At 21.2% G+C, this 27632-nt stretch overlaps 7 protein-coding genes across 7 annotated transcripts; 4 read left to right on the forward strand and 3 right to left on the reverse strand. All coding sequences in view use genetic code 6, as the record gives it.

Annotated features, from left to right (window-relative positions):
• Nucleotides 1-256: 256 nt before the first annotated feature.
• TTHERM_00185790 (transmembrane protein, putative) lies at nt 257-1258 on the forward strand (the record flags this gene model as incomplete). Its single annotated transcript, XM_001008850.2, has 1 exon — nt 257-1258. The coding sequence occupies one exon, from the start codon at nt 257-259 to the stop codon at nt 1256-1258; it is 1002 nt and encodes a 333-aa protein (XP_001008850.2).
• A 525-nt stretch (nt 1259-1783) lies between these two features.
• On the forward strand, nt 1784-9351 carry TTHERM_000185829 (transmembrane protein, putative; the record flags this gene model as incomplete). The annotated part of the gene is made up of 17 exons (XM_012795827.1): nt 1784-1822; nt 1877-1926; nt 2489-2578; nt 3750-3839; nt 4121-4210; nt 4449-4538; nt 4815-4904; nt 5122-5211; nt 5483-5572; nt 5726-5815; nt 6088-6177; nt 6748-6837; nt 7533-7622; nt 7925-8014; nt 8271-8360; nt 8666-8755; nt 9021-9351. The coding sequence occupies 17 exons, from the start codon at nt 1784-1786 to the stop codon at nt 9349-9351; spliced, it is 1680 nt and encodes a 559-aa protein (XP_012651281.1).
• Nucleotides 9352-12615: 3264 nt separating this feature from the next.
• Nucleotides 12616-13422, reverse strand: TTHERM_00185830 (transmembrane protein, putative; the record flags this gene model as incomplete). The annotated part of the gene is made up of 1 exon (XM_001008854.3): nt 12616-13422. The coding sequence occupies one exon, from the start codon at nt 13420-13422 to the stop codon at nt 12616-12618; it is 807 nt and encodes a 268-aa protein (XP_001008854.1).
• Nucleotides 13423-14839: 1417 nt separating this feature from the next.
• Nucleotides 14840-19880, reverse strand: TTHERM_00185840 (zinc carboxypeptidase family protein; the record flags this gene model as incomplete). The annotated part of the gene is made up of 14 exons (XM_001008855.2): nt 14840-15428; nt 15526-16029; nt 16359-17192; nt 17341-17592; nt 17644-17744; nt 17803-18048; nt 18328-18546; nt 18597-18689; nt 18740-18796; nt 18854-18982; nt 19047-19334; nt 19426-19549; nt 19608-19791; nt 19850-19880. The coding sequence occupies 14 exons, from the start codon at nt 19878-19880 to the stop codon at nt 14840-14842; spliced, it is 3651 nt and encodes a 1216-aa protein (XP_001008855.2).
• Nucleotides 19881-20557: 677 nt separating this feature from the next.
• Nucleotides 20558-23110, forward strand: TTHERM_00185850 (transmembrane protein, putative; the record flags this gene model as incomplete). The annotated part of the gene is made up of 7 exons (XM_001008856.2): nt 20558-20692; nt 20773-21191; nt 21267-21474; nt 21981-22478; nt 22528-22659; nt 22710-22823; nt 22934-23110. 7 exons carry the CDS (start codon nt 20558-20560, stop codon nt 23108-23110), a joined length of 1683 nt encoding a protein of 560 aa, XP_001008856.2.
• Nucleotides 23111-23318: 208 nt separating this feature from the next.
• Nucleotides 23319-24479, reverse strand: TTHERM_00185860 (transmembrane protein, putative; the record flags this gene model as incomplete). The annotated part of the gene is made up of 1 exon (XM_001008857.3): nt 23319-24479. The coding sequence occupies one exon, from the start codon at nt 24477-24479 to the stop codon at nt 23319-23321; it is 1161 nt and encodes a 386-aa protein (XP_001008857.1).
• A 1587-nt stretch (nt 24480-26066) lies between these two features.
• Nucleotides 26067-27408, forward strand: TTHERM_00185870 (SNARE domain protein; the record flags this gene model as incomplete). Its single annotated transcript, XM_001008858.3, has 5 exons — nt 26067-26289; nt 26398-26513; nt 26575-26880; nt 27096-27263; nt 27322-27408. 5 exons carry the CDS (start codon nt 26067-26069, stop codon nt 27406-27408), a joined length of 900 nt encoding a protein of 299 aa, XP_001008858.2.
• Between the last annotated feature and the right edge of the window lie 224 nt (nt 27409-27632).

Below are 27632 nucleotides of genomic sequence, written 5' to 3' on the forward strand. Positions count from 1 at the left end.
TTATTAGAATGATTTGATTGTCGCAGAAATTCATTAATATTACATAGATTCTTATTAAATCATCCTTGGATTGTTTGAAAGTTTCCTTATTTCTTACTTCCACACAACTTCTTTTTCCTTGCTTGATGAGTAAATAAAATTGTTCTATTTATTTATAATTTTATGCAATTTGATATGCTTCTCTTCGATTATACTATCAAGGCTAGACAAGTAAGATAGAGATACCACAAAAGATAGGATAATTTTGTTTATAACAATGGCTATTCTAAATCCTCCATGGATTAACATAGACATCTTTATTGATAAAACATAGTCTATATGTTACGAAATTTCAAATTGGCATCTCTTCTATAAGCTAATGCAGATTTCAACTATAACTTTTAGTTTGACCCTGAATTTAGTATCAGATTTGAACAATTTCTCATCTATGGTTTTTCTATTACTGGGAATAATATTAACTTTTAATTACATCAAATAAATATCTAGACACTTAAGTAGAAAAAACATAACTAATTTTGATAGACAAGAATTAAAGCAATACTACCAACTTTCTTTCAGAAATAGAGAAGGAGATGTGATTGAAAATTAACTTTGCTACTCATGGATGTAAGAAACTAAGTTGCTGTCAAACAATCTGAATTAGTCACAATTAATAGGATCTCAAATTGAATATTTGTTTCATACCTTCTTTAAGCCAGGTACTCTTGAAGAGAATTAAAACATGTTTAAAAGTAACCAATCTCTCTTTTTATGTATGGAAAATAAAATGAAACTTTAGTATTTTAGCGCGGATCGCCTCTTTGCTTTTGCACTATTTTGCATCTATAAGTTTATTCGATTCTCTAATGAAACGAGCTTAAGTTAGCTCCCAGATATCAATAAACCAGATTAGGTTAATGCCTACTTTGAAAAATTTTAAGTGTTCTAAAATAAAATATTTGGAAACCAAAATATTAAAGAAATTACGCTGCAAAGCCAAATAGATTTCTCAAAAAGTATCTTCATCTATAAGTTTTTTGAAAGAATTCTTGAATTACCATTAGTTAAAATAGTTATTTTCTTTGACCATCAAAAGTATTTGTATAACCATAGCATAAACAGATATAGAGATTTTCTGCAGTAATTTGTAACTTAAATTGTTTTCAAAAGGATTGATAGCGAATTTAATTTCAATTATAAAATATTACTCTACGACTTCTATGAAGATTATTTTTTATAAAGCAAATTAAATAACTAAGTAAAACAAAGTAGAATTTGAATATTGTCAAATTAATCTGAATTATTGTGTGCTTTTTCTTTTCAATTTAATCTCTTTTTAATAATATGTAAAAAATTTAGTGTTTTGTTTAGTTTTCAATTTAAAAAAAATTATAAAAAATAGTAAAAATTAAGTAAATATTTAGCTTGTAAAAAATATAATCATTTTAATAAAAATAAATTAAAATATTAATTTTATATAATTTTTATAATATACTCTAACTCATCATTAATTAAGAGCCACTTATATTCAGGGCCAAATATTTTTGGTAGATGTACAATTTAAGAACAATAATTACTAGATTTTTTTCAGCATATGACTACCTATCTCAAGTTCCTACTATATTTTTAAGTGCATATTTTAAATAGAAATATTAAAATTAAAAAAAATACTACACTAACTTTTTTGTGATATCTCTTCCTTAAAGCAAATTTATAAATTGATATAATTTATTTGTTCTTTTTATCCACTTATATTTAATTAAATTAATATTAATTGATATTCAACAGTATTGAAAAAATAAAAATGATATAATATAATAAATATTACAGCTAATTAGAAAAAGTAATTATTTTTAATATGAATATACATTAAATTTATTTTAATATATAAAAAAAGTTTTTAAAGTCTTCACTCTAGTCTCATTAAGTTCTCCATATTCATCTGAGGTATATTTAACTTATAAATATTATTATTATTATTAATATTTTGTTTATACTTAATTTTTAATTTATTTATAAAACTATTTTTCTAATAGACTGTTTAGCCAAAGCTAAACCTAAGTTTGAAGCACCCAATGCACCGATTTTATTTTTACTTTTTTCATTCATTTTTATTTTTAAAAATATATTAATAGTTATTTTAACTTTCAATTCATAATATTCATTATCCATTTTTTATTATTTGATAATTTTTCTTCATTTTTTCCTTATACACTTTTAATTGATAAATCAGTTTATTTTTATTTTGGATTTTGATGTTTTTAGTTATAAATATATATTCAAAACAATAAAACTCTTTTAATTCATTTTATGGATTTTTATTTATTTTTCTTTTTTATTGTTCTCTTGTTTTTTTTCTATTTTCTTAATCAAATAAATTCATTTTTTATTTCCAAACTTTGATTTTATTACTAATTAATTAATTTATTTTCTTATTATTTCATATTTTTATTTTTTACCTTGAATTAACAAATTACTTATATTTTATTTTACTTAAATATTTAAAAAGAAAGAATTTAATTGGTGATGAAGTTGTATCAGGCTTTAGTTCTGCCTTAGCAAATTGCACTAATCTATCAAATTTGACACTTAATCTTAGGTAAAAACAGTTATTTGTTTTGAATAGTGATATTTTTAATTATAAAAATGAATAGAAAATAATATAACTAAGTTTTTAAATCAGACTCTGATGTCTTTTTTTATTTTTGTTTAATTAATAATTAGTGAAATTACATATATTTTATTTACAATATTTGCTTCCTCTATTCAATATTAAAAATTAATATATTTTTATGGACTTATTCTTATTTATTAGAATTTAAGTATCTAAATTTAACAATTTCTATAAATTAAATCAAAAAAAAAGAAAGTAAATTTTTTTAGGAATTTTTGCACAAAATTTTTAAATATTTTGATGACATATTTACTATTTTTCATTTAAAATATCAAAATATACCAGAGAATAAATTTTTATCTTATACAAAATCTTTAATCAAATTATGTTTATTGCTAAATATTATTTAAATCATCTCTGATAAATTTGCTAAATTTTTTATAGTATTATCACTAAGAAATATATGAACTTTCTATATAATTTTCCATTAATTTTTTAATAATATTTTCAGTAAATTTGTTCATCAATTAATATAAACTAAGTAAATTACTATTTCGAGAATTAATTTTATTATTGTAATAATGTGCAATAATTCCTAAAAAATAATGGTTACTATATACTGCTCGACCAAATATCAACTGAAAATGAAAAAAATCATCATTATCTGATTTCTTACACATTATTTAATAACACTTATCAGCAATCCAACTTGTGCAATAAAACTTATCTGATTAAATCTGATAATCAGTTGCATTCTGTTAAATTTTAATCTATTTATTATAGAGTAAATTGACATAAAAATTACAAAAAGCGAGTTTTAAACACCATGTTTTTACCATTATAAAATTAAAATTTTAAATATTTTTTGCAAATTTTTTTCATCCGATGGAATTCACTGTGAACTCATCTTTTTTCAAAAATATCAGAGAATTTACAATCGGGGCTTTTTTAGATCAGCAGGCAGAAAAAAACCTCTCTGCCACACTATTTTTTCGCCTTCCAAGTATTTTCCTTGGAGGGCTACTTTTTAGACTTTTTTAAAAACATTTTTAACAAATTTTTAATAATTGAAAATTTAATTTTTTGAATGAAAATCCCTAACAGCTACCCCCCCCCCCCCCATTAATTATATATATTTTCTTCAATATTTAAAAAGTGCTAATTAAATTGATGATAAAACTGTATCAAGCTTAGGTTCTGCTTTAGTAAATTGCACTAATCTCTCAAATTTGACACTTTATCTTAGGTAAAAATGTTTACATGTTTTGGATAGAGATATTTTTAGTTATAAAAATGAATTTAAAACAATATATTTAAACTCTTTTAATTTGTTTATTTGTTTTTATCTGATTTATTTTTCTTTTTTTATTGTAATAATGTTTTTTTACTTCTTTATATCTTTCTTAAATTAACTCATTTTTTTATATTCAATTTTTACTTTATTTTTTATTAATTTATTCATTTCTTATTATTTCTTCATTTTTTCATTTTGTCTAATTATATAATTTTTCTTCTATATTTAAAAAGTATCAATTAAATTGGCTCTGAAGGGGCATCAGGATTAGGTTCTGCTTTAGCAAATTGCACTAATCTCTCAAATTTGTAACTTTATCTTAGGTATTTGCTTTTGATTGTGTTATTTTTAGTTATAAAAAAAAATTTAAAATAATATAGCTAACTTGTTTAATTTGTTTATTAGCTTTTTATTTGATTTATTTTTTTTCTTTCTTTCTTTATTTTACTCATTTTTTTATTTTCAATTTTAGCTTTTATTATTAATTCATTCTTATTTTTTTTCATTTTTTCCTTCTAAATAACTAATTAATTATATATTTTTTCTTCAATATTTAAAAAGTGGAAATTAAATTGGTGCAATTGGTGCATCAGGCTTAGGTTCTGCTTTAGCAAATTGTGCTAATCTCTCTCATTTGACACTTGATTTAACGTAAAAAAAGTTTATTTCTTTTGTATTGTGATATTTTTAGTTATAAATATGAATTTAAAACAATATAAATATCTCTTTTAATTTTTTTATTAGCTTTTTATTTGATTATTTTTCATTTTCTTTTTTATTTTTTTTGTTCTATTTTTCTTAATTTAACTCATTTTTTTTATTTTCTCCTTTTGCTTTTTTATAAATTAATTAATTTCTTATTATTTGATATTATTTCTATATTTTTCTTTCTAACTAACTAATTATATATTTTTTCTTTTTATAAAGTGATAATTAAATTAATGCAATTGGTGCATCAGGTTTAGGTTCTGCTTTAGCAAATTGCACTAATCTCTCAAATTTGACACTTTATCTTAAGTAAATAAGCTTATTTTATTTTATTTTAATAATTTTTCTTTTTTTATTTTGCTTGGGTTTTTTTTATTTATATTTTTCTTAATTTAACTCATTTTTTTATTTTCAACTTTTGGATTTATTATTAATTAATTCATTTCTTAAAAAATTATATTTTTTCTTCATTATTTTCAACTAATTAACTAATTAATTAAATATTTTGTCTTCAATATTTAAAAAGTTCTAATTAAATTGGTACAAGTGGTGCATTAGGCTTAGGTTCTGCTTTAGCAAATTTCACTAATCTCTCAAATTTGAAACTTTATCTAAGGTAATAAACAATTTATTTATTTTGGATTGTAATATTTTTAATTATAAATATAAATTTAAAATAATATTACTCATATAATTTGTTTATTAGCTTTTTATTTGATTTATTTTTCATGTTTTAATATTTTGCTAGTGTTTTTTTTATATCTTTCTTAACTTAATTAAATTTTTTATTTTCAATTTTTGCTTTTATTATTAATTAATTCATTTATTAAATCATACTTTTTTGCTTCTAAATAGCTAATTATATCTTTTCTTCAATATTTAAAAAGTTTCAATGAAATTGATGATGAAGGTTCATCAGGCTTAGGTTCTGTTTTAGCAAATTGCACTAATTTCTCTAATTTGACACTTTATCTTTGGTAAAAAAAGTTTATTTGTTTGTGATATTTTTAGTTATAAAAATGAACTTAAAAAAATAAAATATTTTAATTTATTTATTGGCTTTTTATTTGATTTATTTTTCCTTCTAACTAACTAATTAATGATATATTTTTTCTTAAATATTTATAAAGTTCCAATTAAATCGGTTCAATTGGTGCATCAGGCTTAGGTTCTGGCTTAGCAAATTGCGCTAATATCTCAAATTTGACACTTTATCTTACGTAAAAAAAGTTTATTTGTTTTGTATTGTGATATTTTTAATTATAAAAGTGAAAAAAAAAAAAAAAAACAAGATAACTTTTTTAATTTGTTATTAGCTTTTTATTTGATTTATTTTTATTGTGCCTTTTTTTTATCTTCCTTAATTTAACTCATTTTTTATTTTTCATTTTTTTTTTATTATTAATTCATTCCTTATTATTTCATATTATTTCTTCATTTTTTCCTTCAGATTAACTAATAAATAATATTTTCTTTCTCAATATTTAAAAAGTTCCAATTAAATCGGTGATAAGGGTGCATCAGAATTAGTATCTGCTTTAGCAAATTGCACTAATCTCTCTAATTTGACACTTGATTTAAGGTAAAAAAAGTTTATTTATTTTGAATTGATTGTGATATTTTTAGCTATTAAAATTAATTTAAAACAATATAAATAATTCTTTTAATTTATTTACTTCTTATTAGATTATATTTTTACTTCATTATTTTCCTTCTAACTAACTAATTAATTATTTATTTATTCTTCTATATTTAAAAAGTTCCAATTAAATTGGTGATGAAGTAGCATCTGGCTTAGGTTCTGCTTTAGCAAATTACACTAATCTCTAAAATTTATCACTTGATCTTAGGTAAAAACAGTTTATTTGTTTGGATTGTGATAAATTTAGTTATAAAAAGGAATGGAAAAGAATTTTAATTTTTTAAATTTGTTTATTAGCTGTTTATAGTATTTCTTTTTTATTTTCTTTTTTATTGTACTTGATTTTTTCTTGTTTATATCTTTCTTCATTTAAATCATTTTTTTATTTTCAAGTTTTGCTTTTATTATTAATTAATTAATTTATTTATTTTTTATTTCATATTTTTTCTTAATTTTTTAATTGACCTAATTAATTAATAATATATTTTGTCTTCAACAATATTTAAAAAGTTCCAATTAAATTGGTGATGAAGTAGCATCTGGCTTAGGTTCTGCTTTAGCTAATTGCACAAATCTCTCAAATTTAACACTTAATCTTAGGTAAAAACAGTTTATTTTTTTTGGATTGTGTTATTACTTTTCTCGAATAATTATTCCTCAAGCTCTTCAAGTTGTAAATATAAACTTAGTAGAATAATAAATAAATATTTTTTATAAATTTAAAATAATAAAAAAAGTTATGGAAATAGGTCTGGAACCTTAATAAACAAAAAAAAATAAAAATTGTTTAGTCAAAGATAATTTTTTAATGAAGAAAATCTAAATTTTTAATCAATCATTTAATTTTTAGAATAAAACATTTTTTTCATTCATATAATATGTAAAAAAAACTAATACAAGATTAAACATTTTTTATTTTTTTCTTCAGTTAGGTTCTAAACCTATTTTATTTTTTTTTTATTTTAAAATGTCTACTAAAATATATATTTCTTACTCGATAAATAATTAATCGAGAATAGCTATATTTATTTTTAGTTGTTAAAATAAATTTAAAACAGTATAACTAAATCTTTTAATTGGCTTATTTGCTATTTATATGATTTATTTTTTCTAATTCTTTTTAATTATAATTGTGTTTTTTCTTTTTATCTTTCTTAATTTAACTAATTTTTTTATTTTTAACTTTTGCTTTTATTACTAATTAATTCATTTGTTTTTCATATATCATATTATTTTTCCTTTTTTACTTCTAAATAGCTAATTAATTATATATTTTTTCTTCAATATTTTAAAAGTTTCAATAAAATTGGCGTAATTGGTGCATCAGGTTTAGGTTTTGCTTTATAAAATTGCGCTAATCTCTCAAATCTGACGCTTTATCTCAGGTAGAAAAAGTTTATTTGTTTTGGGTTGTAATATTTTTAGTTATAAAAATGAATTAAAAAAATTTATATATACTCTTTTAATTTGTTGATTAACTTTTTTTTTATTTATTTTCATATTCTTTTTTATTTTTGTTGTGTTTTTTGTTTTTTTCTTAATTTAAGTCATTTTTTTATTTTTATTTTTAGCTTTTGCTTTTATTATTAATTAATTCATTTTTTATTATTTCAAATTTTTTCTTCATTTTTTTCCTTCGGAATAACTAGTTAATTAATTATATATTTTTTCTTCAATATTAAAAAAGCAACAATCAAATTGGTGATGAAGGTGTATCAGATTTAGGTACTTCTTTAGCAAATTGCACTAACCTTTCTAATTTGACACTTAATTTTAAGTAAAAGCAGTTTATTAGTTTTGGGTTGTGATATTTTTGTTATAAAAACGAATTTAAAACAAAATAACTCTTTTAATTTGTTTAATAGCTATTTATTTGATTTATTTTTTTTCTTTTTCTTTTTTATTATAATTATGTTTTTTTCTTCTTCTTTATACCTTTCTTAATTTAATTCATTTTTTATTTTTAACTTTTGGTTTTATTAATAATTAATTCTCTTCTTAAATTATATTTTTACTCTTCAATATTTAAAAAGTTCGAATTAAATTGGTACAATTGGTGCATTAGGATTAGGTTCTGCTTTAGTAAATTGTACAAATCTCTCTAATTTGACACTTTATTTTAGGTAAAAAAAGTTTATTTGTTTTGGATTATTATATTTTTAGTTATAAAAATGAATTTAAAAAAATATATTTAAACTCTTTTAATTTGTTTAAAAGCTTTTTATTTTATTTATTTATTTTCCTTTTTTTTAATTGTACTTGTTTTTTTTTGTTTATATCTTTCTTAATTTAACTCATTTATTTATTTTCACCTATTGCTTTAATTCTTAATTAATTAATTAATTCATTTCTTCCATACTTTTTCTACATTTTATCCTTCTAACTCTCTAATTAATTAATTATATTTTTTCTTAAATATTTAAAAAAGCTTCAATTAAATTTGTGATGAAGGTGTTTCAGGCTTAGGTTCAGCTTTAGCAAATTGCACTAATATCTCAAATTTGACAATTAATTTTACGTAAAAGCAGTTTATTTGCTTTGAATTGTGATATTTTTAGTTATAAAAATAAATTTAAGACAATATAATTTTTTAAATTTGTTTATTAGCTTTTTATTTGATTTTTTTTAATTTTTCTTGTGTTTTTTTCTTCTATTATTCTTAAATTAAATAATTTTTTTGCACCCAACTTTAACTTTTATTATTAATTCGTTTCTTATTATTTCTTCACTTTTTCCTTCTAACTAACTAATTAATAACATTTTTTTCATCAATATTTACTAAGTTAAAATTAAATTTGTGCAATTGGTGCATCAAGTTTAGGTTTTGCTTTAAAAAATTACACTAATCTCTCAAATTTGACACTTGATTTTAGGTAAATACATCCTATTTATTTTGAATTGTAATATTTTAGTTATAAAAGTGAATTTAAAACAAAACAACTCTTTAATTTGTTTATTAGCTTTTAATTTGATTTATTTTTCTTTTTTTTAATTCTCAAAATTTTTATTAATTTTAAATATAATTTTAATTTAAAAATTTTATTCTATCTTTTTAATAATTTATAAAAATTTATTATAAAAGTTTTAACTAAATCGAAGAGCCACAATAATTGAATATTAAAAATAATTGTCTTAAATCAAAAAGATTAGTTGTCTTTGAAATATATTTTGAATGACATACAAGTGAGTGCTGAAAAAAGGATGAATAAATATTAAATATTTAAATAATAGAATATAACATGTTTTATTATGTAATATTTTGTTATAAGAAAATTTAACCTAAAATATTAATTGATAGATAGATAGATTTATTACTATTTTTATATTTTTATGAATATCATATTATTTTAGTAAGTTAATAAATAGATTATTAAATATGTAAAAATTTATAAATTAAATTTACTTAAATATATTAATTTCTCTAAAACTATCCCTCAAATATCACCAATAACGATCAAATCTTTTAAATGCGGAACTTTTATATGAAGTTAGATTTTCATCTTAAATATTATCCATACCTCATATTTAGGAATTTGAGGGATTACAAATTGTAAAATCTAAATTACTTTTATTTTTATTTATCATGAGAAATTAGATATCATAATTCAAAACACTAGGGAGAAATCAAATAGTGCTTTATTTTAAATTAGGCGATTTTTCAAATCTATGGATGAGTGGCTACTTTTACGGATTTAAAAATTTTGATAAAAAAAAAAAAAAAAAAATTAAGATGAGAGTAAAGGTAATAAATTAATATTAAAAAAATTACAAAGCATATTAGGTGCCCTAATTATTTATTCTTTTATTAATATGAAATTTTATATTTAATTTCTCTTAAATATATTTGTTATCTGTATTCAAATAAACATAAACTTCTAATCTATTTATAATTTATAAAATTTGCATAAATTTACTATCCGAAATTCTTCAAAAAAAATAAATTATGAGAAAAGAATTTTGTGATTATCGATTAAAATAAGTAGTTATTTAGTTTAAAGTGAATATTTTTTAAGTGTATTTTTGATAATAAAAAAGTTTCATCTAACATCAATTGACGATTGTGAATTATTCCATTTTAATTTTAAGTAAATTAAATAATTATTATTAATTTTATTTATAAGTTTATTTAAAATATTGTTTTTAGAATAAATAATCTGATTTAAATTCTTTATAATTTATAATAATTTGTTTTTTCTCATTTTAAATATTTTTTTAATTTTTCTTTCTTTGGTTATTAATTAATTATTTAATATTTTTTATAATCTTTCTCAGTCTTTCACTTATTATATTTTTTATAATATCAAAAAAGTGGAAATAAATATGGCGATTATTTGATAAGAGATTTTGCTATTAGATTAAAACGAGCCACTAATCTCTAATTCATGACACTTTATCTTGAGTAATCATATTTTATTTGTTTTTAATTGTGAATTTTACTTATTAATTTATTTTTTAATTTTATTTTTGGTTCTAATTTTGTAGATTTTTTTATAAATTAAATAATTTTAAAATTTTTCAACTTTGGTTTGACTACAAATTAATTTTTTATTCATATATTTTCTTCATTTTTTTCTTCTGAATAAAAAGTAAAATTTTCTTCAATAATTAAAAAGTGATAATGATATTGGAGAAGTTGGTTTATAACGGTTAGGTGAATCTATAAGAACATTCAGTAAACTCAAAAAGTTGATAATTACTCTGAAGTAAAAACAATTTATTTGTTTTAAACTGTGATACTAATAAGTTTAGCACCATAAAACTTCATATTTTATTTAATTTTTGGCTTTTATTAGATTTATTTGCTTTTTGATAAAGGCTGTGTTTTATTTATTCAGCTTAAATTGTATTTATATTTTAAACTTTTGGTTTGATTGCTAACTACATAGAATAAATAAAGAAATAGATAGAAACTAATCAAAAAATCCCCTCATTAGCAAAAAAAAAATGTATAAACATAAAATAAATATTGAAATCAGCTCCTAATTTAAATAATGGATTCAAAAATTATATTTATTTTTCTTCTAAATATTTATTTTCTGCTAGTGCGCGAAATATTTATTCTAATGAGGTTATGTTTTTCTATCTAGTTATTTTAATATATTTTTATATTCAAGTAATATTTGAGTATAAATTGAATATCTCTTCAAAAAATTAAATTATCAATTACTAATAATGCAAAATTTAATAAACATAATTCTTGCAAACAAAAAATTTTCTTTACTAATTCTATAACAAAATTTAACTGGTTTTTACATCTCTTGCTTAGATAATTTATAAGTTTATTTAATTTCATATTAATTTCATTTTTTTTTCTAACTTACTAATTCAAAATTTAAAAAGAGAAAATTATCTGAAACTTCAAGATGCAATGAATTTAATTTCTCAAATAGCATAGTGCACTGAACTTAGATATCTAAAACTTGAATTTGGGTATAAAAAGTTTATTAGATTTTGTTTTTGATATCATTTTATAATTTTTCTCTCTTAAATTAATTCATTTTTAATTTTTTTAAATTTTGCCCTGATTATTTATTAATTAATTTTGATAATTTAAAATTTTTTCTTCATTTTTTTTTTTCTAAGTATTTAATTATATTTTCTTTAATATTTAAAATATTTTAATTTTATTCTGATTGATTTTAATTTTAGTTTACTTTAATTTATATTTAAAGCTAAAATTACACTTCATAAAAATTATTCGAGATGAAAACCAAGATGCTTAAATTTAAAAGGCTAGTTGTCATTGATATAAAATCTTGATAATATTTAAGTTATGGATATAGAATGAACAAATAAATAATATATTTTAATTATAAAATATAGTTTGCTTTTTTATATACTGTAAATGCTCATTAATTAAGGCGTATTTTAATTAAGGCATTTTTTTCTTAAATTTTTTAATAAAAAATGTAAATTATAAGTACTTGCTTATTTAATTAGGTCTTAATAAAAGTAAATATAGGGTAATTTAAAAAATAGATTGACATAATCATGTAATATATTTATTATTTCTCTAAAGACCTACAATTATTTTATATTACAAAGAGAGATAGATATCTTAAGCATTTAAAACTCCTTAAAAAAAAATTCTAATTTAAAATAAAAATTTCTTTTAACAAATTTTTTTGCATTGAAGGAATAATTTCAAAACAATTTTTTCAAAATAATATTAAAGATAAAATAATTACATAAAAATAATAATCGACTTGATAAAATATGATAAATATTCTTTGTAAAGAGTTTTAAGATACTTATAATATATAATATTTATATGCGTTATATAATATTTTTACATTTTTATTTTATGTATCATTCCATTCATTCATTATATTTTGACTTATTAATTTAATTAAATCCAATTAATAATTATATCAAACTTCAATTTCCTAAACAAGTAGTATAAATAGGCTTGTAGTAGTATTAGTTGAAACAATCGTTGGATTAAGCAATGCTCTAGATTTTACTAGAAAGGAAGCAGCTTTGATAATAATTATTTTTATTGATAAGATCATCTGCATGAGCAACTTTAAGGTAGCTGTAGTAATTCTTGCAATCACTAGACACATTTGAAGAGTCAGGATAAGTTAAGTCAACGAATTAACTAACAGTACTGTAATAAGCATCAGTAGTTTGGCAAGGCTATACACTATATTAAAGAGTTTTTAAGCATTCGGCATATTGAGTAAAAGTGACAGTGGTAAGATTATTCTTTGGCTTGTTGGAATCAGAGGAAGAAGAGGAAGAAGAGCTAGAAGCACTAGATCTGGTGCATTGTAAATAAAAAGGAGCAAAATACTTATCGTAAAAGCACTAGTTTGATTTAGCGATTGCGAGAGCTTAATCATTCAAGTAGCAATCAGCGAAATAATTGTTTTAGTTGAGAGGTTGAGAAGCAAAAGCAGTTTAGAAGAATTTGTTGTAATTAATGCAAGCAGTGTTGGGGTTGTCTGATTAAGCACTAGTCAAATTATTGAAATTAGTGGCAGCTTAGTTATAAGCATCAGTGTTTTTGCAGCTATCAGTAATAGCTGGTAAGTTTTAATAGCATTGAGCAAAATTGTAGATAGTCAAATCATTAGGGATGGTAAGAGAAGACTCCAAGTAGTTGTTAGAGTTCTTATAATAGAGTATTCCACCTAATGCAAGCAAAGCAAAAATAGGTAAAGCAATGATGAATTTGTTCATTATTTGTACTTTCTTTAATTTTTTTTACTTTTAGGTATTTTTAATATCTTTTTTTTAGAATTTTAAATATGAAAATGTGACTAATTAGTTTTTGCTTAAAGAAATTTTACAGATTTTTGGTTGAGAATTGTAAAATTTTTAATTGATTTTGAATTTATCCCTGAATGTGTAATAAAATAGTTTCTTTCTCAAATATTATGATATCAATCAAGTATTAAATTAATTAATTTTCAAAATTTTTTTGTCTTAAAAATATGATTAAATCTTTAATAACCTTAACAATACCCTTTCATCTAATTAAGCTACATTTTTTAAAGCATAAATGATCATTTTGACAATAATAACAGTAAATAGATCATTTAATTTATAGCTGTATTTCTGAATTTTAATTTTACATTTTATATATTAAATTAATAAGCTCACATTAATAGTATAATAGTGATTAATTACATCAGATTTTAATTATCAAAACTAAAGAAAAAATAATGATGTATGTTTACAAGTCAATATATGACACAGATTCTTTTAATGAAAAGTGCTTTTGTCTACTGCGTAAATTTTCTTATTTTTTATTAAATTTTGAAATATTTATTTAAATTGTTTTCATTATTATTGAGAAAATAGAAAATTTTTAATCCTGATACTATTTAAACAATAAGATATTTACCATTAAAGTTATTGTATCACTTTTCCATAATAACTAAAAAATGTAATCTCAACAAATAAAAACAAAATCCTTTTGATTAAAAAGTAAAAATTCATATTTGATTTGTTTATTCTAGTAAATGAAAAAAATTAAAATGCATTTATAATATATAAAATAATATAATACTAATAAATTAATATAATAATTAAAAAGATTCAACTAAGATTTCACTAAAACATTACAAATGATTAACTGTAAATGAATGACTAGGTTTTCATATATTATAAAACCCACTTCTCAAAACTTATTTTTCTTTAATTGTATTAAGGACAGACTTAAAATATTGATAAATAATCTTTTTCAAAAAGTTTCAAGTAGCTTAAAGAAATTTTTTCAATTCAAAGTTAAATTGGCTAAAATTAATTTTATAAAACTAAAAAAATTTAAATTTATTTCATAAAAAAAATGGATAAAAAAATAAAATTATATCAATTTTTTCATATTTTTTTTTAAAAAAGTAAATATTATGTGAATTCAAAGTAGAATTAAAAAAATTAAAAATAAATATTATTAAAAAAACTAAAATTATGCATGAAAAAAGGAAGTTGCTTGTTTAATTTTTGATCATTAAATTGGAAGATTTTTGATTAAAATCAAAAATAGAAAGAATAGATAAAATGCAAATTATTAATTATGAATTATATATTTAAATTATATATAGAGTTTTTAGTTTATAAATATGTAAAAGAAATGTTTAATGTAATTTAAATATCAATTATTTTAATTGATAATTGAGTTGCCAAATGGCTTTCTTTGTTTAATAAGATAGTTTCTATTTGTTTAGCTTGTGGCTGAAGATTAAGATTTATTTCTAGGAATTTTGTTTGAGAATGGTTAATTTTCATCGTATTCTGTATTTTTTACCTGATTTGTGTAGGGCCTGGATATCTGAGCTCTACTTATTTAAGATTATGTAAGATTTTGTACAATTTGCTAATTTTATTCAGATGAAGATCTTTTATTTATATATTGTTCTTGATCATTTTTTATTGTTACAAAGTTTTCGATGAAGAAGTTGCTATTGTTGTTGTTCTCATTTTATTTTATTGACATTTTTTATAAAGAAAGAGTGTCATGATATTCAAAGATTTATTTTTAATTGCTTCCTTAATTCTAAATACTACTTGTTCCATTATAGATATTACTTCCATTATTTATTTGTATTTAATTTTTTTCACTGCTTTATCTTCTATCTTTTTACTTTTATTACTTGCTTAAAGTCTTTTAAAACTCCTACTTTAAAACACTAAAGGGAATCTATCCCTAGAGTGCGTTATTATTTGTTGGACTATTTCGAGAACTAAATTTATAAAAATAAAATTTAAGTATAAATATTTTTGCTAGTATAAATATATAAACTCTAATATCTTTAGAGTTAAATTTTAGCAATAAATTACCTATTTAGATTATTATTTTCTCTTTAATTGCTTAGAGCAGTTGATTCTCTTCTAGGATTATCGCTAAGATCTCTTTTTCTAAAGTGATTGTTTGTGAAAAGCTTGTTGTGGTTGATGTGTTAATTAATATTTTAAGTTTCTTCTTTTTTGTATAGAAGAATTTAATTTAAGGTTGGACCATTTAAGGTGAAATTTCTTTTTCTGTTAAAGTATTACTTAGCAGAAAATGTTTAAGATTCATGGTCTATTGAAGCTGATTGCTGAGAAAGCTTTCTCATGTCACTATCTTGAGAACTTAGCTATTATTTATCTTACTTAATTATGCTTCTTAGCTTGCTAACTAATTCTGAAGTCTAAGTAGACACTTCTCTGCAATTTAACTAGGGTGATTTAAAAACCTCAATTTACTTTACATTCTATATGCATTAGTCATCTTTTACTTTCTATCCTGTAATACAAAAATTTTTAGCCATTAAATTAGACAATCTACCTTCCTCTATTGATCTAATTCAAAATAAAATTTATATAATAATAATTGAAATTAAAAAATATTTAAATTTTTTTATTCGATTAAGGAAAATAAAAAATAAAATATTTCAACAAGATTAATATTTATGATGAAAAAATCTTTTTATTAAAGATAAAAATAAATTTGAAAAATAGAATTCATTTTATTATAAAATAATATTTAATGAAGAAAAGTTATTATTTTTATATATTTAAAACTTGCTTGAGTTAGCCGCCATTAATAATTTAATTAAAATGAAAATAATTCAAATAAAATATTTAATTTCAAAAGTTATACTTGGAAAAATTTATTTTGAATTATTTACCTTTGAATGATGTATGGATTTATTTTAGGTAAAACAGCGATTTCGTCTTCGTTCTTAGCTCCATATGCTTGAGAATGAATTACATCTTGGTTTAGCTAAAGTTAAACAGAATTGCTATAGTTGTTAGAGTTTTTTATAAAGTAAGGACGAGGAGGAAGTTGACTGATTTTTTGCTTTTTGTCTTATAAAATTATATTTTCTTAGGTTTTTTTTAAGAAATTAAAAGCATTTTATTCATATTCATCAGTTTATGTTTATTTTTCTTATTTTATCACTTGTATTTGCATCATTCTTTTTTGTATGCTTGTTAATTCAGTTATCCTTTCTCTAGAGGTATTCTTTATTGATTTTCTTTTTTCTTTATATTCTGGCTATTGAGGTTGAGCAGGAGTAGCAGCACTAGGTACTTGTTTAATAGAATCTCTTTTATCTATTTTATTTTAAACTAAAGTGGTTCCGTCTTCCTTAAAACTTTTCTTTCTCTTCTTTTTATCTTTTTTTTTCTTTTGTAAATTTTTAGGCATAATCATATTCATGATATCTTCATCCAATTCATCACCTGAGCAGCTGCTTTCACTACCACTGCATTCAACCTCACCACAGTCTATTAATTTTTTTTAATTTTATAAGTCATTAATGACAACTTCCAATAAGCATTCTTCCCCTTCTTTTTTCTAAGTATCCTATTTATTTATATTTTACTCTTCTTTTTGTCTTCTTTTAAGCTCATTCTCATCTTCGATAGGGATAAGTAGATCTGGATTTATTTTTAGCTCATCCAAAAGCATGTTATGAAGTGAAGTACAAATACTTCTTCCAATTTATATATAAGATCTAAATTAATTTTTAGTGATTTAAAAAATAAATTTATTAAATATTTTAAAATTAAATTAAATCATTATTTTTTAAGATAATATTTTCATCCAAAAAGCAAAAATTTTGTAAATTTTTTATTATTGAGTTATTTTAAATAAAAAATTACTTTGGTGTAAAGTTAACATGCCTTCCTTCTTTGTTTTAATATCCATAAAAACTGGCTTCTAGAGTAAAAACATTGGGGATCCTTAGCATTCTCCATAAAGCTATTCTTGCAGTAGATTCATAGTACTTTTATACTTTAAATCTGCAATCTTCAAAGCTGATTCTGGGTTCATGTTTACTCAGCATCATAGGAAAGATTCTTGTTAGTTCTGGCTGTGAGTAATAAGTATTGCCATAGAAGAATGCGTTCAATCTAATATGAAATTGTTTAATAAAAATTAATAATTAAAATTAAAATTTTTACTTTTTACTGTGTCCATGAAAATCTACTAACAGCTTAGTTTCTCTCACATGGAGATTCTTTTTTATCAAATTCTTAATATAGTTGATGCAAGGATGTAGCTTCTAATAAATTAGTTATATAATTAAAATAAATCAATAACAAATTCACTTAATAATTTACTTTATGAGGATTTCTCCATTTCCTATTAAGGTCAATTCCAGCAAGTGAGCATCTATTATTCCCATGAATAACACCATCAGGATTTATCATAGGGATAATTTTGAATACATAATGTTACCTTAATAATTCAGCTTCAGGGGTGTCTTCAGTTAAATAATTGATAACCCCCTCAATAATGTAACTCCCCGTTACTTCACCAGGATGCTATCTGGCCATAAAATAAACTAATTTTCTTTTATCTCTTTTCTATTTAATTTAATAAAAAATAAACTCTCTGTAAATATATAAATAAATAATTATTCGATTTTTATTTATTGATTGATATCGTAGAAATATCATTTTTATTTATTAAAATAAAAATTACTAATTTTTAATATTTAGCTATTTTTGATGCTTAATTTCAAAATAATTTATAATTATCAATGAAATTCATTTTTTTGTTTATAATTAATTGAAGGTTTTGGATAATTTTTTTTTATTTTAATTTCGTAAATTTTTAAGTTAAATGAAATAGTAAATAAATACAATATTGCAAGATGAGGTGATTGTAATAACATCCATGTTATTTTTTGCCAAAGTTTTGCAGCCTATCTTTCTGTGAATATATTAACTTTTTTTAGGATCTTCTTCAATTTTTTTTAGATAATTGTTCAAATCAGAGTAAGTATAAGGGTAGGAGTAAGCAAAATAAACAATATCTTCATTATATTAAAACGTATAAGTGAAACTTAGAGTGTAGTAGGACTATATTATAAAAATAAATTTAGATTAAGATGTATAATTAATTGCCTTACTCTATTATAAAAGCCCTCCTTTTATATGAAAGATTTGTAGTATTTAATTGCATAGCCTTCTCTTTTCCATCCAGCATTTTTTGCTTCTTTCCTCTATTTTTAGTTTTCATAATTAATTGATTTTTACAAAATTTAAATGTTACTTTCACAGAATAAACACAAGGTAGCATACCCTTTTGAAATAGTGATGTCTTTTTATTCTTTTATTTTAAACAGAATGGTAAAATTTAATAATTTTTAATTAAATTTGGATTTACTAAATTAATTATGTTGAAAGTTATTGATTGGCCTTTCTTTGCATTTTGAACAGAGAAAAAAAACCATTAAGTGTTTCCTTTACTGTTAATATCATTTTGCAAGATCAAATTATATTCTGTGTTCGAAATCTTATTTTTTATTAATAAAAAAAAGTATTTAACTGTAATTATTTTTTAATTTAATTTAAAATACCTTCCAAGCTTGGAACAAATTTCCAGACTCAAATCTTGAGTCAAATATTAGATCATTTTTTTATATTTTAATAGCTTTCTCTTTTTCAGCTTGAGGGTTATTGTTTAATTACTTGAATATAAGCTCATTCTTGTTTTTGAATACATTTTTTAAATCACATATGTAACTTGCATAGTATTTATTTGGGAATAAATCATAGTATCTTTTATAGACTAATCTAGCTTGAGGATTATCATGATGGAATCTGAATAAAGTTTTTAAGCTTCTTTCTTCTGAGTTAAGCTATTCCTTTATGGATAATGTTAAATGATATTACAACATTTGCTCTATTTAGTTCTTGTAAAAAAAAAGAAGAAAGGAAGATCTATTGAATCATTACATTGGCTTGGAAATTATCTTTTAAACTTTCTAGACATTAGCCGAAATCTAAGAAATTTTTATCTAATTCATCACTAAAATTTTCCTCTTTCTCTCTAATTTCGTCAAAAAAATCTGGCAATTATCTTTTTTTTTGATAAATATGTTTTGTAATATAATTTGAAAAACTATAAAACTAAATACAATAATTCTTGGTCAACTGCATTTCTTATATAGTAATCTTCTCTTTACTCAGGCCTCATTAAAGGGTTTGGGTCACTGATGAATTTGTATAAGTTAAATTTTTTTGTAGGACTGCTTCCCTATACGATTTCATCACAAGACTCTTCATCTTCACTGCTTCCGCTTGTAAATTCATCAGATGAATCTTTTTAAAAAAAGAATTGAAATTGAATAAAATAAACAGTATTCAATACAAACAATACCCTAAAACTAATCTTCTTCTTTGCTATCCATAAAGCTCTTATATAATTAAATGCTAATATATTTTCAGTTATTTTGAAACTTCTGTAATGACTCTCGTATTGCTTGCTTCAAAAACGAGTTAAATTAATACTTTTTTGTGTTCAAATATTAATGTTTTGATTCTATTAAATGCAAATATTATCTATCAATAATTTATTTTTTTAAGTGATTGATATTCGTGTAAATTAAATACTCAATCAACATAATAAGAGAGTTCTAATTTTTTTTATTAAACAATTTAAGCAGCAGCAAAATTCAAAAAATCAAAATTAAAGACCTAATTGAAATTTATCAACGTTCATTTGATTCGTTTGTTTTTTTTTTTATGAATCCAAAATAATTAACATTAAATAATATCTTCAAAATGTTTCAACATTTTTTGAAAAAATTTAGAATAAAATGAAATAAAATATTTTTTAACAAAATATAATTTTTATAATAATTTTAATGAAATTTATGAAAGATTTTAAAACCATTTGAATGAAGTAGAAAAATAAACTAGGATATTTTCTGATAATGTCTTTATTAGCTGTTTGTTTTTAACTAGTAAATAATTATTTGCTTTTATTTTTGTGGAAATAATAGTAAATATTAACAGAAACAAATTACTAGAAACCAGTATCTTTAATTATTATCATTCTCTCAAACAAAATAATATCATATATAAAATGTTGCAAGAATAGTTTATTTCATAGAAAGTTTTAGAAGAAGCCTCTTATTTATAATTTTTGGAAGAGTTGGAAATAGCGAAAAGAAGCGATTTCTTCTCCATTGAAGATTATTAAAAACTTATGAACAGGATAGTAGAAATTTCATTTTCTTTTAGGATTACTTTGACGATGATTGATAGATTGAATCATATTTTCATAAATTAATTATATAGATTAATGGAGTATTCGATGAGGAAATCAACATAGAGATATTTGAAGTATGCCAAAAGAACTATAATAATTAAGTTAGAGTTGATGAGTATATCAGGAATACTATTAAGGCAGAAGATTAACTGCTAGAAAAGATTTAAATATTTAGCGACTTGAATATATAAAAGTAAAAGGAAATAGCAGAAATTTAAAAGCAATAAGAACTAATTGCGTAGAACAAGTTAGAAGTACCAATTGAATCCTACTTTAAAATTAATATTTAGAGTGTGGAAATTGTTTTGAAAAACTAAAGTAATATCCATACATCGGTAGATTTAATTTATTTAAAACTGCAATCACATGACGGATTTCTTCGTACATCTTCAGCTTAACTAAGTGAAGACTAAAGATAGGTTATTCCATATAAAGAGATATTTAATATGTATTTAATTTTACAATTTTCTGAGAACTTTCATTTTCTTTAATTAGCAAAATTATTTTTTTATTCTTAAAATAGCCTACTTTAAAAGGAATAATAAAACCTAGAGATAGAAGTTTGTGGGCTCTAAAATTAAGAAGAAATAGTTTTGTTTAGATAATCAGTTCCTTTGTATTAATATCAGTCTGGATACAGTATTAATCAAAGAATAAGAACAACATGTGAAAAAAAAGATCTTGCTGAAGCATGCTTTGTCAACATAATAGCAGAAATCAACAACGATATTGTAAGAAACAACAAAATATTTATAAAATTAGCAAACAATTTATTTGGTAAACTAAATAGCATCAATTACATTTACTATTAAAATATAAACAATTAAAAACGAATACCTAAAAGAGTTAGCTCATATTCAAAAAAAAGTTTCATTTGCAAATTATATTAGGAATTATTAGTGAATTTTTAATAAAAACAATACTTTATTAAGTAAATATGTATCTTTTAAATAATAAATTAGCTACTATAAAAATCTTTAGCAATATTATAAAATAATTACTATTTATTTTTTAAAGTATAAATTAATAGCTATTATTAAAATATAAAATTTTCACGCATAGATAAATCTATTTTAAGTTAAAATAAATAATAAATAAATTAAATAAGTTTTAACAAAATACGAAAGTTTAGTGCTTTCTTTTTACTTAAAAAATAGATTTTAATTATTATAATAAAGAAAATTAATTAATTCGATTTGGTTTTAAAAGTAAAAATAATTTTATTGTAAAAATATAGAATGGGTATTATGAAACACTTATAAGCCAGTTGATTCTGTAACAGTAAGAAAATAATGATGAAAAAGTTCAATATAAGAGCGATTTGATGTATATTCAAAGACCTTATATTAGACTGGCTAATGATTACAATGAAAAAGTAATTAAAACTCAAAAATTGAAGTAATAAAATTAGATGTAAAATCAATATTTCAATAACACTACGAATGTCATTACAAAAAGTTCGTTACCACCGAATTTTACAAATTTAGAAACAAATGATAATATGAGAGTGCCTTCTCTTCCAACTAATATTTTGAATTTAAGCTATTAATAAAGTGGACCGTTTTAAAAAGCAAAAGAATTTATAAAAGATGCAAGCAATAATAAAAATTAGCAGAAAGCTACACAAGAAGAGTAGTAAAAGTAATAATACAAAATAAATTATTTCGTATTAACTCTTTTTGCTTACTTTTTCTTCTCTGTTATCAGCTGTTTAGACAGCTCGAAATTCATGGATGTAAATTAATATATAAAATTGTAATAGCTCATTTATAATTTTAAAATAGCTGACTGCCTGCTGCTTTCTGTTTTTAATTCTTATCAATAACGCTGCTTAGCTTAATTACTTAGTTTTTTGCCAAATTATAGTTTTTATATCTTTATTACAAGACCTTGTTTATCTTTATATCCATACATAGGTAATTTAAATTTTTTTTTTTTTGCCTCTATAATCACTTATCAAAAAAAGGACTTTTAGTTTAAATTCGAAAAATCTTCTCCAACAGAAGTAGAAGCAGCTAAACTATTTAGAGGCTTAGAGAGAGTATCAATACTAGTTTCATTCATAAATGCATTTATAAGGGTATATATAAATTTTGATATTTTTTTTCTACAATGAATAATTTATTTATTAAAAAATAATTTAATATTAAAAAAACGGTTATTAAATAATACACATTTATAAATTAAAAGGTCGCTTTAATTTACTATATTCACAAGATATCAAATATATTTAGTTCATTTTAAAGTCCGTTTTATTTTGGTGTTGAACCATTTAAATTTTAACTTGGCGGAATTTATGTAAAGAATCCCTTAAACCTTCTTGATAACAAACCAGAAATAGACTAATAATACGGAACAAATTATTGAAAAAGATAGCTTTCTTATGCATTTACTTAAAAAATTCATGTTGCATTTAAAAAATTATAAAATAATTTAAAAATTATTTAAAAAAATAAAATAATTTATTTTGATTTTTCATTTACATTTTTATTTACAAACAAAATTTAAATTTTTTATAAACAAACAAACACATTATTGCATTAATCGATTCATTTTTACTTCCAGATAACTTCAATCAAATAAGAAATATTATCATTAATAATGATGTTAGACTAATGAAATTGCTTAAAATATTTCCAATAGTTTTGGAATCTGTTGTAGAGGGATTTTCAGTTGAATCACTACTTGAGCTATTTTTCACAGATTTGTTACTTGGTTTTTTCTTTTTAGAAGTGGTTGAGTTTTTGGAATCAGTTGAGCTATCTGTAGAGGTTGTCTAAGCATCATTATCTGTGGAGGTTGTCTAAGCATCTTTATCTGTTGAGGTTGTCTAATCATCTTTATCTGTAGATTATTAGCTATTTTAACTTGTTGAAGCACCACTTGAAGAATTTGAGGCACTTTGATCTGTTTTATCTTAAGACTGTTAGGTAGGCTATATTGTTTATTGATTTTTAGATTTACCCAAACCACCTCCTAATCCACCTGATTTAGGTAATGTACATGATCCTACGTAGTTGCAAGTTGAAGCCTATAAAGCACTAATCAAAAGATTTTTTAAACTAGCATTGTCAGGTGTTGGTGGTACAGTAGAAACATTGGTATTTTATGCTTAGGCTGCAGTTAATTCTTCATCATAGCATTCGCCTATTAATTTTGCATTCAAAGTACAAGAAGTTGTTTGTTATTAGCAATAACTAGTTTACTTTGATTTAGAGGTATCAGTGTACTACAATAAAACGGCAGCTTGATCATAGTTTTTAGCTTAAATTTAATCAATGAACCCAGTAAGTAATTTTAAGCCAGACAAAGTTAAGTCATAGTATATTCTAACCAAGGCCATTTAAACAATAGCGGGAGTAGTTTGGTAATTGGTGAATATAGTTTAGAGATCCGAAACAGCAACATCAGCTGATGATGTTAAAAGTTGTAAAATTTAGTCTGTTGTTAATGGTTAATTTCCTGAAACAATATTGTTTAAACTATCTGAATCTAATGAGAGCATCTGTTGCAAGTTTTGTTGTTATCTTTGGGTGTTCAAATTATATCCTACACCAATAAGTTTCTATCCTGATATATTTGTATAAGCACATCTACAACCGCCTTCTACATCTAAAATAGTTTCTTCAATAGATTTTAAATTACAGTCTTAGTCTCCAGTAGTAGCTGCTTGAGTATTAATCCCTATAAATAGATAAGATAAAACTAGTATAAGGTAAAACTTATTTTTCATCATTTTCTTTTACTTTAATGATATTTGTTTGATTCAAAAAATTAAAAGAATTGCTGATTCTGTATTATAATTTTGCTTTATTTTTCGAAAAAGATTAATTAATATTTACATTAATATAAATACGTTTTGTATCTATTTACTCTATTAGAGATCATTAATTATTAATAAAAAATACTTATAATCATAGAACTTCTGCAAATATCAATCGTTTTGTCCAAACGTTTTTTCCATTCTCTAATAATTTATCATATTTATATAAAAAGAAAGAACATATAATTATACTTTTCATTTTCGTTTTTATTTTAAAGTCTTATTTTTATCTTAAAATCTAAAATAATTTTATTAAACCTATGTCTGGTTTTGTCTCAGTTAAAAATCTAAATAAATTCCATTTTTAAAAAAAATAAATTAATAATCCTAAAATTGCGATATTATTCTATTTATATAAGAAATATCATTAAGTTTTTACCAAAGAAAAATAATATGATATCAAACAGAATTAGATAAATCAACACACATATTTGTGCTTAATCACTTTTATTTTTAAAGGAAATTATAATATATGTTTTTTTGTATTTCAATTAAATTTAAATTTCAAATTTTTTATAAGTAAAAAACAAGAGATAATAGGTATTTTTTCGAAATATCTTTATTGGTTTTATATTTTTTATTTTTTTAATATAAATATATTTTATCTAATAATTATACCGTTATCCCTCTAATTAGGACTCAATTAATACAATGCAAAATCTAAAATTAGCCTATATTTTTAAAGCTTAATTTTTTTAGGTAAATAATTTTAACTTTGGTCTTAAATTAGAGGAATAATGGTAAATTTTATTTTTTTAATAGTGCTCAAAATATTTTATATCATATTTATATATTTAAAAAATTAATTGAAAATACATTTTATTTAAAATAAAAATTTAAATTTAATCTAGATAAGCAAGCTCAGTAAGTAAAAATGATAAAAAATATGTCTCAATAGCAGATAATTATTTTTATCTTTCTTAAATCTAAATATTTTGATTAAAATTAAAAAAAAAAAATCTTCAATAAAAATTATAAATAATTTATTTAAAAATAAATTTAAAACTTAATTTAAAATAATAAATTTAAAAAATTTAAAAATATTTTAAATTATTGCATTTAAAAATTGATATTTTCATTAAATTAGTTATTAATCTATTTGGAAGTATGTAATTTCTTTGGATTAATAAAATAAAAAGATTTAAAGATAGATTTTATATAATATTCTAAAAAAATATTCAAATTATATTCATCAAATAGATTTATTCAATAATCAAATAGATTATTTATTCCATCTTAAAATCTGATTAAATTTACCTAAAATAAATTCAAATATTCCTACTATTTTATTTGTTTGTTTGATTGATTGATTTATTGCTTGCAAACTTACTTTCTTTCTTTATTCCTTCCTTAACTTAAAATTATGAATTACAAATATAAATTAATGAATTAATTAAATATCTCTACAAACAAAATAAATAAATATTTTTATTTTCAGCTAGAATAGAATAGTAAAAAAGCATAAACAAATATAACAATAGTATCAAAGATTAGCATTAAATGAACGACATTTACATAGAGCTTAAAGATATAGCCATAAAAAATAATATCAGATTTTCAACAACTTCGTCAACAAGAAATTCTGTTTAGGAGTTCAACCCGGAGTTTAGAGCTATTATAAATAAAGTATAGACAACAGTTCAATTGATTAAGATGAATAATGAGCAAATAGAAGAACTTAAATAAGATTTAGTCGGCACAGCCTCAACTGAACGTGAGAGAGGTATTTATATTTTCTGCTAAAGTTATAATTAAGCAAATTAAAAAGACAGATTTGTTCATTTATGTTTTTAGGCATTTTCTTGAGCTATTTATTTAAATTGAAAAATAGAAATTAATGCTAAAATGCAAAACTTAGCCTCTCAAAACATGAGACATACAAATAAAATAAAAGAGTTAATGTAAAAGATAAATGATGATTTAGAAAAGAGTTAGAAAGAGAATCCAGTGAGTAATTTAAATTTGAATTATTATGAAGTTAATTATGTTGAATTCATTTTTTTAATAGGATGAGCCAGAAACTTAAGCAAAGGTATTTTAAATAAGAGCAATTCAAAATGAAATCAAAGAAGTGTTGAATGAAACTTAAAATGTACATTAAGATTATAAAGCAGCAGCAAATGCTAAAATTAAAAGATAAATGTATATCCTTAACCCTAATCTCACAGAGGAAGAATAAAAGAAAATTCTTTAAGATCCTAAAGGAATGGAAAATTTTGTAATGAAAGAGCTTTTAGGTTAACCTAGCTTGCAACTCCAATATGCTTTAGAAGATGCAAAAGAAAAGAGTCTAGGAATAAGAAAACTAGAATAAGTAATAGATTTTCTAAAATATATTTAATTCGAAGTTAGTTAATAAAGAAAAAATTAATAGATAAATTTAAAAATAATATTGACATCTAAAGAATTTAAAGATAATTTAATTTTCATCAGAGAATTTCTATTGGTTATTTACTGAATTAAAATAGAGCAAAATAATATAGAAGATATTTATTAAATTTTATACTTATTTATTTTTTGTAAGTATAGAGCTGCTAGTAGATCTTTTAGCAATTAAATGAGATTTCAGCACTAGTAAAAACTTAAGGAGAAATGATAGATGACATAGAAATTCATTTATAAAAAGCATAAGATTACATAAAAAAGACAAATAAAGTACTTGAGAAAACCAAAGCAACTTCATAAACTAATAGAAAGGTAAGAAATAAATGATTAAGATAATATTTATCTTATTAAATATTTATTTATAAAATAGAAATTGTGTTGTATTGTCTTTCTTGGGTTGGGAATATTAGCACTTATTCTAACTCCTTTCATAGTCTAAGCTGTTAAAAATAATTGAAATTTTTATGAGGAGGAAAAAAATTTTATACAAAAAGCAACTAACCAAAACTAAACAATGAAAAAAATAGAAATTTTAATTAAGAAAAAAAAGTATTTAATAATAAATTAGTTTAATTTAATAATAATAATAATAAATAAGTAAATAAATAAATAAATATATTTGTAATAATTATATAATAATTAGAATAAACTTAGTAATGTAATTTTAATCCATTTATAATA

Source organism: Tetrahymena thermophila (assembly GCF_000189635.1).
Source record: "Tetrahymena thermophila SB210 genomic scaffold scf_8254798, whole genome shotgun sequence".
Lineage (NCBI taxonomy): Eukaryota > Ciliophora > Oligohymenophorea > Hymenostomatida > Tetrahymenidae > Tetrahymena > Tetrahymena thermophila.